Raw genomic sequence first — 12,720 nt, forward strand, 5'->3', positions numbered from 1 at the left:
ATGCGGCACCAAGAGCGGCTCACACTTTCGACGTTGCACAGGGGAACAACGATACGGCTTGCTACTGATTGACTCCTCACCGCTTAGCTCGATATCGTGTTCGATCACCGTCGTGTCTCCGGGACGGTCCGACAACACATACCCAAACTCGGAAACAATCTTTCTCAGGTCCTCTTTCTCAGGTCCTCCTTCACTTAAGATAGGCTCTAGGTTTATCTGCTCCCGGATTACTTTCGATCCCCCTTCGATCACCTCACTAGAACTCAAATTTTCTGCTTCCTCTTCCTCTGAAGCCTTCAACAGCTGATTTACGACCGCTTGATGTTGAACATTGGGTTTTATCAAGTTGTAAATTTTGTTCTGCCGCCTTCCTACTTGCACCTCATAAGTTGTATCGCAAGGCTTCGATAATACTTTGGCGGGCCCTTCCCAATCAACCTCAAGCTTGTTCCTTTTTGGTGGCTGCAGCCGCATTACCTGATTATCAACTTCAAAAGCGCGCTTCTTCCCCGATTTCTCGTAGTGCTCCTTCGACAGCACTTTTGCCGCGTTTTTCTGGCTTTCCACGAGCGCTTCAATTTGGCTTTCCACTAGCGCTTCAATCGAGAGATCCTCACTCTGCCCTCGAATGAGCGTCTCTCGATCAACTCTCGGCAGCTCGCTCCAACTTTCCGCTACAGGCGAGAGCGTTGCAACCCTCTCGCTCTGACTCAATGGCGCCACGTCGTCTCCCCCAGCGCATACCGCGCCGGCCGCTCCCGCGATGGGCCGCTCGCGTGACTGCTCACATGACTCATGCGGAAAATTTCCTTTCTGGGGTTCCGTCGACCCGCCGACAAGGTCACTTGAGAGTTCACCGCATGGAACCAAGTCAAGCTTCCGCGAAAGCTTTCGCGCTTGCGATCGCGTGGGAGCCATGCACGCTAAGTTGGGGAAGAACGATTTGCCCTGCTCTTTGAGAAGCTGCTCCGAGTTGTTGGAGAAAAGATAAGAAAAACGACCATTCAGCGCGGCAGACACAGCTGCTTCGGTGCGAAGCTTACCGAACGGGCCTTCAATGACCACCGTGGCGATTGGTAAGCGAACACTCTGCACCTCGGCGACTTGCCTAATCCACGCGCATTCTCCTGTGAAGTCATCCGGAGACACCAATGAAGGATGGACAACGTCCATGGTTGCCGCTGAGTCTCTAAGTGCTCGGCACGTTTTCTCATTGACCCTAATTTCTGTGAGATACGGCTCCAACAACCGCATGTTTTTTTCTGATTCTCGGATCGTTGCGAAGGCAAACTTTTCCTGACAGTTTCTCGCGATGTGCCCTTCCTTTTTACAGTTGTAGCAGATTAGCGGCTTCCGTTTGTTTTCCGGTTCTAATGCCTGTGTGGTAGAAACCTCACTCGATTTCTCCGCTTCTGTTTGCCCTTCCCCTACACTGTCCTTCGTAAGAGACGGGTCCTTCTTGAAATTACGGTGCGGAGCGGGTTTCCGTTGATCAGGTTTCCTTGAAAAGCCCTCTTTCCTTTCATCCTTTTCAACGCGCGCTGCCCTGCTATGCAACTTTCGGCGAGTATAATACTCCTCAGCTAACTCAGCTGCCTTGTTTAACTGTACGTCCCCAAGTCTGTCCTGCAGCCAAAGCTTGACATCCTCCTCGATGCAGCGGTAGAATTGCTCCAATGCAACGCATTCCACCACTTTATCGCGGTCGTCATAAACACCTTCGCCCTTAAGCCATTCAATCAAATCGGCTTTAAGACGAAACGCGAAGTCAACGTGTGACTCATTCCCCTTTTCAGCATACCGGAACCTTTGCCTGAAAGCCTCAGGTGACAACTTATAACGTCTCAAGAGCACTTCCTTAACCTCGTCATAGCTCTCAAACGCTTCCCTAGACAAGCAAGTTATCGCGTCGGACACTTCGCCGGGAAGAAGAGCTAACAGGTTCTGCGCCCAAAGAGACCGCTCCAAAGCATTTCGCTCACAGACGTGTTCAAACTTGACGAGATACTTCGCCATGTCCTCGCCTACTACGAACGGTGGCAGTTGATCCCGAATTCTAATACTGCTGACCTGAATCGTCGGAGAAGCTGCGCTAGGCGCCTGCGAACACTGTAGGATTGCCAATTCTATTCGTTTCATCTCGAGGCGCTCCTGTCTCTCGGCCTCCTCGCGCTCGCGACGTTCGCGCCTTTCAGCTTCTTCACGTTCGCGAGCTTCTCGCCTTTCAGCCTCTTCACGTTCGCGAGCTTCGCGCCTTTCTTCACGTTCGCGAGCTTCGCGCCTTTCAGCCTCCTCACGTTCGCGAGCTTCTACTTCTCGCCTTTCAGCCTCCTCACGGCGTGCTTTGATATCCACCCAGGCCTCATCGACTTCCTCAGCCGACACTCCCTCATCCTTCATGATCTCAAGGATCGCTTGCTTTCGTTTCGCACGGCCCAAAGTAATGCCGAGTTCCTCACAAATTTCGATGAGTTCCTTCACTTTAAGGTTCTCCATCGTTCACACTAGCCTCTTGCTGTTTGCCCCTGTTAAGAATCTACTTGCCGTACCCACTATAAGCCTACTAGCAAGACGCGCAAGCAATTTTTCACACTCCCGTGTTTACCCCCTCCGCATTAACTTTGGTTTCAAAGCGCTTCGACTTGGCTTGAAACTATCAAAGCTCACTTCAATGCTTCACACAGCCCTTCTCTAAACTACTACAACCTGAGCTAGAGTAGTCTGGTGAACTGAGGGGAAAACATCAGGCACTCACCGCATCGATGTCGCTGACGCCGGCCGATCCCACCGCTGCCACCACTGTTGAGAAACGGCGGACCGATCCCACCGAAGCCACCACTGTTGCGAAAGACGGCGACGCCAACACGGCCCCGGAGGCGCCACTGCTTTCAACTCCGCCGGGAAGGTCACCAGCCGTTTGGTAGCGTATGTTTATCAGCTCGCGACTGCTTCTGCGCAGAGCTGATAAGACGAGCGGACGAGACGACGGTGAGTTAAACAAGGTTTATGTACAGCATATTTACAGAGGCGTTACAATTTCGGCACTGGGGCCGACAGAGACTCGAAGAGCCGAACTCTCCTCTCTAACACATAGGTCAGCCTTTCGCCTAAGACCGCTGACTCACACACATGTCGGCACTCCGACACGGGGACGCCTCTCACATAGGACCGCCGATCGCGACGCGCCGCAGGGCTTCTTTTATTTACACCGGGTCCAACCAAAATGTCCAATCAGAAGCGCCGCTGGTCGTCCGGGCAGATTCCGCCAATGGGGGTCGCCGCGCCATGCGTCAGACCACCCGACACGCGGCCGCCGGCTCGCTGTCACGTGCGCCGCTGACTCACTGCACCTGGGCCAGAGGGGCGCCGCGCGTGTTCACGCCGTCGAGGTGATCGCGCCAGGCAGACTGCGGGCTGGCCTTGACCCAGATTGCCTTTTTCCGAGGCACGGACGTTTGACGAGGACTCGCTGGCATAACAACCCATTGAGCGAATTGAGATATCTTTTTTTTTCTCGCCTTCTGCACGCTATAAAATGCATTTCTTAGTCGAAGCCAGATGATTATATAAACGCTGATCTTGATTAAGGTGCGCGGCACGGCGGCACATAAACAATACAGTCAAACATAGGCGGCGCCAAATAATCTAAACTCTGTGCTTGTTTAACGCACTTCTTCCTTTGATTGCCATCCTGGCACACAGTTTGATCATGATAAACACAAATACACTCGTCCAGCGCTTCGTGTAAACTTACTTTTGAGTGAAGCTTTTGCCTTTTTTGTCATATATATGGGTGCAAAGGCAGGCGCTCATTTCGTATGGCCGGTAGGTTTCCCCCACGCGTTGCCATACTATCTTTGCTGGGTGCGCCTGCGCGACAATTTATTTCTCAATATATTGTTCACAGCAAATTCGTACGTATTATTTTTTAGTGAGGAATACACATGTATCTGTGATAAAATTCTTTTGCACATTCTGGATTTAACATTCCGTGTATACTCAAAGGCTACCTGTCGCCGTGGCTCTCTTCACAGCCGTGGCCCACCTCATTTTTCTTTCTTCGTTTCGTGGCAGTCGATTCTTGCGTTTGCCTTTCACGCTCGAGTTGGAGCAGCCAACAGATCAACAAACGACCATGGTTTATCAGGACGAAGATAAACGGGTAACCGCGCGCGCGAACCCCGAATAATCTGAGGCTTGCGGCGAAGCGGTTCACCGTCGTCTAGTCTTTTTGAACCGGAAGCCGGTAGCAGACGGTGCATCCCGCAATCCCTCGCTCTCTTACTGGTCACCTATACAAGCTATTTCACCGATTTCGCTCGCAGGAAGAGACCGACCAGGCCGCAGCAGCAGCTATAACACGACCGGAAGTTGCACGCAACAGCTATGCTCCGTTGGTGTGAGCTGTTGGTGTGAGCAAAATTTAAGAGATAGACGAACAGCGCACAACGCTTCCAGGATAACAGGTGTGTATACACTCTGCCTCATCAAGTCGCTCCACCTGGACCGAAAGTTACGTTTTGATTGATTGATATGTGGGGTTTAACGTCCCAAAACCACATATGATTATGAAAGACGCCGTAGTGGAGGGCTCCAGAAATTTCGACCACCTGGGGTTCTTTAACGTGCACCCAAATCTGAGCACACGGGCCTACAACATTTCCGCCTCCATCGGAAATGCAGCCGCCGCAGCCGGGATTCGAACCCGCGACCTGCGGGTCAGCAGCCGAGTACCTTAGCCCCTAGACCACCGCTGCGGGGCCCGGAAGTTACGTTTACGAGCCCGCTGTGTCAAAACCGGCAATTAAAAAAATTCGGTACAAGTATAGCATGATGTAAAAGCGCAGACTTACTATCTGGGAGGCACTGCACGGATAACGCTGTAAGTTTTGTATCTTTAGAACGAACAGATAAGCGTGAATGAATTCTGTGGTGTGCATGCGTCGCCCTTCTTTGTCCCTGCCGTTTATGCGCTATGTTCACTCCGAGCTTATATCGTACGTTGTAACCGTATATGAACATAATTGATTAATATGTGGGGTTTAACGTCCCAAAACCACTGTATGATTATGAGAGACGCCGTAGTGGAGGGCTCCGGAAATTTAGACCACCTGGGGTTCTTTAACGTGCACTCAAATCTGAGCACACGGGCCTACAACATTTCCGCCTCCATCGGAAATGCAGCCGCCGCAGCCGGGATTCGAACCCGCGCCTTGCGGGTCAGCAGCCGAGTACCTTAGCCACTAGACTACCGCGGCGGGGCAACCGTATATGAACATAGGGCGGCAGACTCACTCATGAGTCGAATCATACCAGGCCGTGAGTTTGAGTGAGTCCGGGTGAGTTATACTTTGGTGAGATTGAATCCGGGTGAGTCCGCTTAAGGCAAATTTTAGTGAGTCGGAGTCCGAGTGAGCCACCAGAGAAAACAATATTTCTTGAGTGAGTCTGGTTGAGCTCTAGTGTATTTGCCGACCTAGAAGAATAGGTGCCACTTCATTGCTACAGATTCCGAATTTAGCACTCAATGAGACATTTCATTCTTTCGCAACACCAAGAGAAGATATTTCAGTCCCAGAGGCATTTAGCGAACGGTCGCGCCTGCTGTTATACCCTGGAGCCATCAGATCCCTAGCTCAACTTTTGAAAAGTTTTATTTTCTTAAAACTTTGACAATTATGGTAATGTAGAGAAAGCGAAAAAAAAAGAAAGAGGAAGAATAAAACGAGGACGGTACCTGTGCTCGTGGCTTAAATATGCAAAATGCTATTTATAGTATAATGGCCCCGCATCTGGTGCAACACCTCGGAAAACAATCCCGCAATTATATTGCGTTGTTTCTGCCCTTGTCAAGCAATTCCGACATAATACACGTGGTCCGCCTTGGTTAAAAATTGATTGCAATGCTCGGCTGTTGACCCGAAGGTCGCGGGTTCGATAGCGGCTGCGGCGGTCGCATTTCAATGAAGGCGAAATGATACAGGTCAGTGTACTATCAATGTCAGTGCACGTTAAAAAACATCAAATGGTTAACATTTCCAGAACTCTACACTGAGGCATCTCTCATAATAACATCGTGGTTTTGGGACGTGAAGCACCAGGTAAAATTTTTATTGCATGCGTGCGAGTGAAAATTGTAGGTCTCGTGCTGCTTTCAACGAAGGATTAGTATGTACGGTGCATGTTGAAGTTGTTTTCTTGTGGCATCGTATAATACCCGTGACGCACCACAGAAGTACTTGTATTGCACAATGTGGTTTGAAAGCGAAAGAAACCATCAGGAGTACCTATTGTTAGTGTTACAGGGGTTAAGTACAAGTGCAGGTCAGTCAAAAGGAATTGATGACTTCGTAATGTGAATATCAGAACTGCGACAAAGGCCGCAGGATGTTCGTGTTTTTCACTGTACTAAGGAACCTCCCGATTTCGATGTTGACTGGCGTCCTGCTTAATAGTGATGCTAAAATAGTGAAACCTACAACACATACAAATATCTTTGAGTATGCTGCGTCGAAAACTCCAAAGTTAAATAAACTCGTCCCGTACGTACAGAACAACTAAGTCCACATCATATTATTAGTTTTAACATTTTAAAACCACACACACTGTGTTATAATCAGGGGTGGTGACAGTAAGCAGTAAAGAAAAAAACTGAAGCCCTCCCCCCCCCCCCCCACAAAAAAAAAAATCTACCTGCAGCTGGTTAGCGAGTAGCGTATGCCGCATTTTTTCTCTCCTTTGACTCAAGCGTTATGAGGTGATTCGACGTCGTATTGTATATTGAGTGAGTGGGCGCTTATCGTTGGCTTACCCAGATCATTGAATGCGCTGGCACCTAAAGGTTAGATTGTCGTGCGACGCTACGAATGGTCGATGAATATTTTATTTCACTAACAACTCACCACTTCAGCCATTAAGGAAAAAAGTCCTATCAATGAGGAAGTTTCATCGGTTGGCTAATTAATCAACATTTTTGGCGGGCACATTTAATTAGGCTGAAACACTTTATACTCACACGAAGACTATACAGTTACACGTTCTGAAAAAAGCTGCGACACCAGGCAATCATTAGGGCAAGGCTGGCTTAGTTTTTTTAATTGTCATGAAGTAATAATGACGCAAATCCAAGTAATTAAAGTGGACGAAAAGTGCCCTTTTTCTTTGGTGGGATTCGCATCGTAATGACCTTCAACAGAGGTTTCGCAGTATTTATGAATAACTAATATGAATAATTCGTAGGGTAAGGGTGCGCATTTACTCGATGGAAAAAGTGTTTTTTCGTCCGCTTTAACTCACTTGGACTGACGTCATTTTTACTACACTACAACTAAAAAGACAACGATTAATGACCCTTCTGCTTTCCCGGCCCAAATCGTCTGTTGGATTCATGACAACGTAAGCAACGTAAGCGCTGCCATCATTACTTTAGCTAGGCCCCCGCCCGTAATTGCTCTTGGCACTGGCGTTGGTGGAGTGCCAGCATTTCAACAACCGATGGGAGACACACGAAGATACACTTTCTTTCTCATACCACTCTGAGTCATCAACTTGTTTTTCGAAATTCAGCAACTCTGCCAAAGTCATCTACATAGTACCATAAAGATTGATGGTAATGGAGAGATATATAAAGCAGTACTCTTAAATTGTGTCTTTTTTAACCCACAGTTTTCTAGGGCCAGACATAACCACATCGTTTTCTTCTCCATTCTTTCGGGTGTTTTATCCTGGTGTTCACGGGTGTTTTATCCATTTTGGAATGAGTGAACTTGATCAGTTCAATTCCTTGTTGCTAAATATAAGCTTCCTTCCTCACCAAAAACTGCTATGTTTTTCGCTCTATACCTTAGGCGTAAGTGTTAGCCTCTGTAGCGGTTGTCCTCTGTCTATGTCGCCGTCCGCAAGTTACTTGGCTGGTCGAAGCTCCATTCTTTGGAGGGTACTTGTCACACCTTGTGTATTCTCGATTTCCAGAGATTCATCCTTTCGTTATCGCCTCTTTTTATATGCTGTTTATGACTCTATTTCCTTTATTACGGGCTGCGTTATGACCGCAGAATACTTCGGCCATCCAGAGTACGTTCCGCCGAGCACCGCTCGCGATCGCTAACAATGGTTCTACTTTGCAGGTAAATACTGTTAGATTATACGTTCAAGTATTACATGTTGTTTCAGTCCTGCTGGTAAAATTTTAGGAGAGTGAAGCCAACGATCGTTGTTCCGGGATGCGCAGGCTGCTTTCGGGGATTTTAAATGTGATGCGTGACCAAGGATGATCAAATGGCGAACCTGTTATCACCGTGAAACCAACCCAAAATTTTATAGGAAGATCCAGTACCACATTATTAACTCAATGTGGGTTCTATAGCATCACGGTAAGAAATGAGCGCTAATGAGTCGAAATTCTTTACTTTCTGGTTGTGCTTTGTCTTGTACTGACCATAAATCTGGTTGAATGGAATGACACTGCCGCTATGGCCCGTAAAAGAGCAGGGCAAGTACTGACCCATAAGTAAACTGAGCGAGTAGCCGAACACCGCTTGGCACCACACCAGGCCCCGTGATGTGATTACCTCCACGGTACCGTTCAAAAAGCCGCCGTCTACCCACGTGGCTGCAATCAAAAAGGAAGACAATTCATTACACCGTACTTGGCACACTTTCAACAAAGTCTGCCACAAAACTTGCAGATCAAAGAAGAAAGAAAAAATGTTTCTACTGAAAGGCAAAGTATTTCACTAGTGATCTGCTGGCCATCAGCACATTCCACGCTGAAATATATTGTGAGTGGAAGAAAGCAAAAACGTTCTTTTTAAGGCACAAAGGACAACAACGAATGATTCTCAAGAAGCAGCGGATGGGTTCAGGTCGTGCGAACTCTTGCCTACGAACAAAAAGCGGTCCTGTCTGCGTTAAGTACTATCACTACCATAGAATACATAATGAAAGTACCTAAACACATTTGTGTGTCCTCGACGGTGCATAAATGCAACATTTGCCCCGTTAATGACAGCGGTGCTATAGCGATGTTTTTTTCTCCGTTCTCATTAAAGGGAAGTTTTGTCGATTTATCAAAAATAGTACTGTTGCTTGATTGCTTACTTGCTTGCTTGATTAATTGATTGATTGAAAGTATCCGAGCGATTCTGGAGTTGAAAAGCGATGCCATCGAGGGGGCAAGGATAACAATGTCACTCACCACCTTAAAAGCATTCCCTGAAAGTGCACCAAAATATGCATGATAGAAATGTGGCTGCCTTCGCCGTAATACTGCATGGTTAAACTTTACCGAGCTTCTGAATCAACCAACCAATCAATCAATCAATCAATCAATCAATCTACATATCTATCTATCTATGTCTGGTTGCTCTGGAGATCGTTCCCTTAACTTGGTGTAGACTATAAATGGCATGGGAGAGTAACAGGTTTTGACTAATATGACGGTCTGGTCGTGATACTAATATTGTGAAAATTCTGTCACGTACGTCGTCAAACCTTTGCCTCCAGACAGGTCTGGCACATACCCGCAAACCACGCGCCACCGTATGTGCCACTGCTGTTTGAAAGTTTATATTTAAACCCAGGAATGGCTTGAACAGACAATAGTTATTTAAATTCGAGAGCGTCAAGAAAAACTGCCATCAGCAGCGTTGATCCAATGAATACAAGAATAAAAACTAGGGTTCTAGCAGGAATCAAAACCATGCCTTTTGCGTGGAAATCTAGTATTCCACCACAAAGCCACGCGAAGTATGAGAACTGGCGCCGCCGCGGTGGTCTAGTGGCTAAGGTACTCGGCTGCTGACCCGCAGGTCGCGGGTTCGATTCCCGGCTGCGGCGGCTGCATTTCCGATGGAGGCGGAAATGTTGTAGGCCCGTGTACTCAGATTTGGGTGCACGTTAAAGAACCCCAGGTGGTCAAAATTTCCGGAGCCCTCCACTACGGCGTCTCTCATTATCAAATGGTGGTTTTGGGACGTTAAACCCCACAAACTAAACCAACCGAAGTATAAGAACTGCTTCGAAAAAACAAAACAAAAACATCATGCTGGCATATTGTTGGTCTAACGTCAGTTCTGGGGTGCTATACAGGATAATCCGAGCTTCACGGACCGACGAATTTACTCCGAGTTCGCTCTGTGGCGGCTTCAGCCTGAATATAATGCGAAGCACGTGATAATAGCGTTGATAAAAAATGACGGCATATCTACGGGGTGAAAGATGAAGAGTGGGGTGAAGCGTTTGCTATTTAAAATACCTGGCCCCACACCTCAAAATGAAACTTGTCAGTTAAATGTCATTAAGCAATGTTAATTAAATAACGTCGTTTATTTTTTGCGGTTTCTGTTTTGCCTGAAAGCACCGAAAGCGGTCCTGCACCGAAAGCACCGAAAGCGGTCCTTGCACTGACTGCACGTGAAAGTTTGCAAACACGACGTTGATGCACGTTTCCCTGATGGTCATCTTGCGGTCGGGGTAGTCGAAGGAGATGCACCTGAGTCCGTACCTTCTCGTAATGTATTGCATCAACAAATGTTTGTTCGGGTACAATACGTCAACGTTGAAGTCACCGACGAGAAGGAACAGCCTCGACCTTTCGTGTATACGCATGTCCTAGTCGATGAACCTTTTTACGTCTTCGATTGGAAGATTGGGCGCTGGGTACAGCTTCTCGTGCGGCCTAGCTGGCACCGCTGCCACGCCGCATCGGCCTCCCGCGCTCGTACATTGGGATCTTGTCGGTGCCGCCACGCGGCTTCACGGCACGCTTTTGCCTCACGCGCCCGCAGATCGGGGTTCCTTCTTCGAGTGCGAGCCGACGCCACCCTGCGTGCATGCCACTCAGCTGCCTCGTCCATCCCCCAACCCTTTGAACGCACGCGCGCCAAAACAGCGCTTCTATTTTACTATAGAGCGCCATCTGGCTTATGGCCCTGCCGAAGAACACGCGATCGCAGTCGCACGGTTGTCCTCCGCTCTCTCTTCTTCCCTGCGTGTGACGTGAATCCTGTTTTCTTAAAACTCACATTTATTATCTTTTCTACAAGTAATGCCCTCTAGTTTAGGGTCATTTGCATTTTCAGCGTATATGTATTCGTCATATGGTACAAGTATCACATTCTTTGACAGGCTCAAGAACTAAGGAGAGGTGATTACTACAGAGATCGGGTGATGCCTCAATGAGCTTTTCCGCTATTATGACTACAGGAACGAGCGTGGCGTTAGAAACGCATGTGGTACATTTGCGGTGGTTAGGAAAGAAACACCGTGCGCGAATACGTTAGCGCTGCCACTTAGTCAACATTTTAACAGTACAGTGACGTCAGAATTGACTGTCGTGCTGTCTTTTTGCCAACTGAACACGTGGTACCAACAGGCGTGTCTGTGGGCGTATGTCCTCTTTCGGGTAGGTCTTTCGTTCTACGTGCCGCATAGAAATTTACTCTTTCGAAGGCATCAAGCGTGCACGCGCAGCAGTCTCGTCATGCTCGTTTCGCTTCATCAAATATTGCAGATAAATATAAGGACAGGTAGGTCCATCAGGAAAAATGACATCTTCAAATGTTCCGTGCTTGTCAGACAACGTTTCTGTAAGCTTCATGCCATCTTTGTTCTTTTTTTGTCAAACTGCGAGCACAGCCAAATGAAATGTTCGATGTCACTGATGTCACCACAAACGGCACAAAACGGCGAAGTGCCTCGCCCAGACTTGAATGATCAAGCCGGCCTGTATGCGGAGTCAGTTCTTATCCAGTAAAGCAACATCGCTAGCATCATGACGGAAACGCAGTTGTGATTGGACACGTCGTGAACGCGGTGAAATTGAATGTGAGACATCATAGCCGCGTGATGATATTGACGTGGCTGATAATATCACTTTTACTACTGCATGGGTGTGTACATAGTCTGTGCGATAAAGCTCATAGATTGATCGGGCCGCTCGACGTGCGCATCCTCGACAATAGCAAACGTGGTAAGCATACCCAATCTGTGCCAAGGGTTTCTGTCAATCAAACGGCTTGATGCGTGAACTCGAATACAAACTATTTGATTCTGATTGATTGATATGGGGCGTTTAACGTCCCTAAACCACCATATTATTATGAAAGACGCCGTACTGGAGGGCCCCAGAAATTCAGACCACCTGAGTGTCTTTATTGTGCACCCAAATCTGAGCAACCGGGCTAACAGTATTTTCGCCTCCATCAAAAATGCAGCCGCTGGAGCCGGGATTTGATCCCGTGACCTGCGGGTCAGCAGCGAGTACTTCAGCCACAACAACGCCACGGTGGGGCAACTCGTTGATTCTGAGAAGGCACGAGTTCAACTCGTGACTGTCATGGTGCCGATGCGTCTTGCAAACGTTTGATGTGGTGAGCGCTAAGTGGCATCTTCTTTGCATGTAAAATAATTTGGTGAACTTGCACTACTTATGCAAGTGGGAGCCATAGTGGAGCTTGGTATAACATAGGATTATTCTTAAAGCTTCTTAAGTTGATCGTCTACTGATCTGCTTGATCGGCTTCAAAGTGAATACTACATCAGATCTGTTGTAATTTTGATTATACTAGCTTACTACGGCTTAACGGTCATTACACTGACCTGTTTTGTCTTCATTGATAGAGTTTCCATTAAGGAGCAATTATCTCGGGCGTAGTTAGCAAGGCCATGATTAGTCTGAAGCTATTAAATGAAATCCCTATTAGTACGATACTAATTGTC

General features: G+C 47.7%; 1 protein-coding gene across 1 annotated transcript in view; it reads right to left on the minus strand.

Annotated features, from left to right (window-relative positions):
- LOC119161315 (high-affinity choline transporter 1) overlaps positions 1-12,720 on the minus strand; it is a 137,337-nt gene that overhangs the window by 66,559 nt on the left and 58,058 nt on the right. The window contains exon 3 of the mRNA XM_037413721.2: positions 8,504-8,611. Within this exon, the coding sequence (XP_037269618.2) occupies positions 8,504-8,611 (108 nt within the window). The remainder of the gene's footprint in view (positions 1-8,503; positions 8,612-12,720) is intronic.

Source organism: Rhipicephalus microplus, chromosome X, assembly GCF_043290135.1.
Source record: "Rhipicephalus microplus isolate Deutch F79 chromosome X, USDA_Rmic, whole genome shotgun sequence".
NCBI lineage: Eukaryota > Metazoa > Arthropoda > Arachnida > Ixodida > Ixodidae > Rhipicephalus > Rhipicephalus microplus.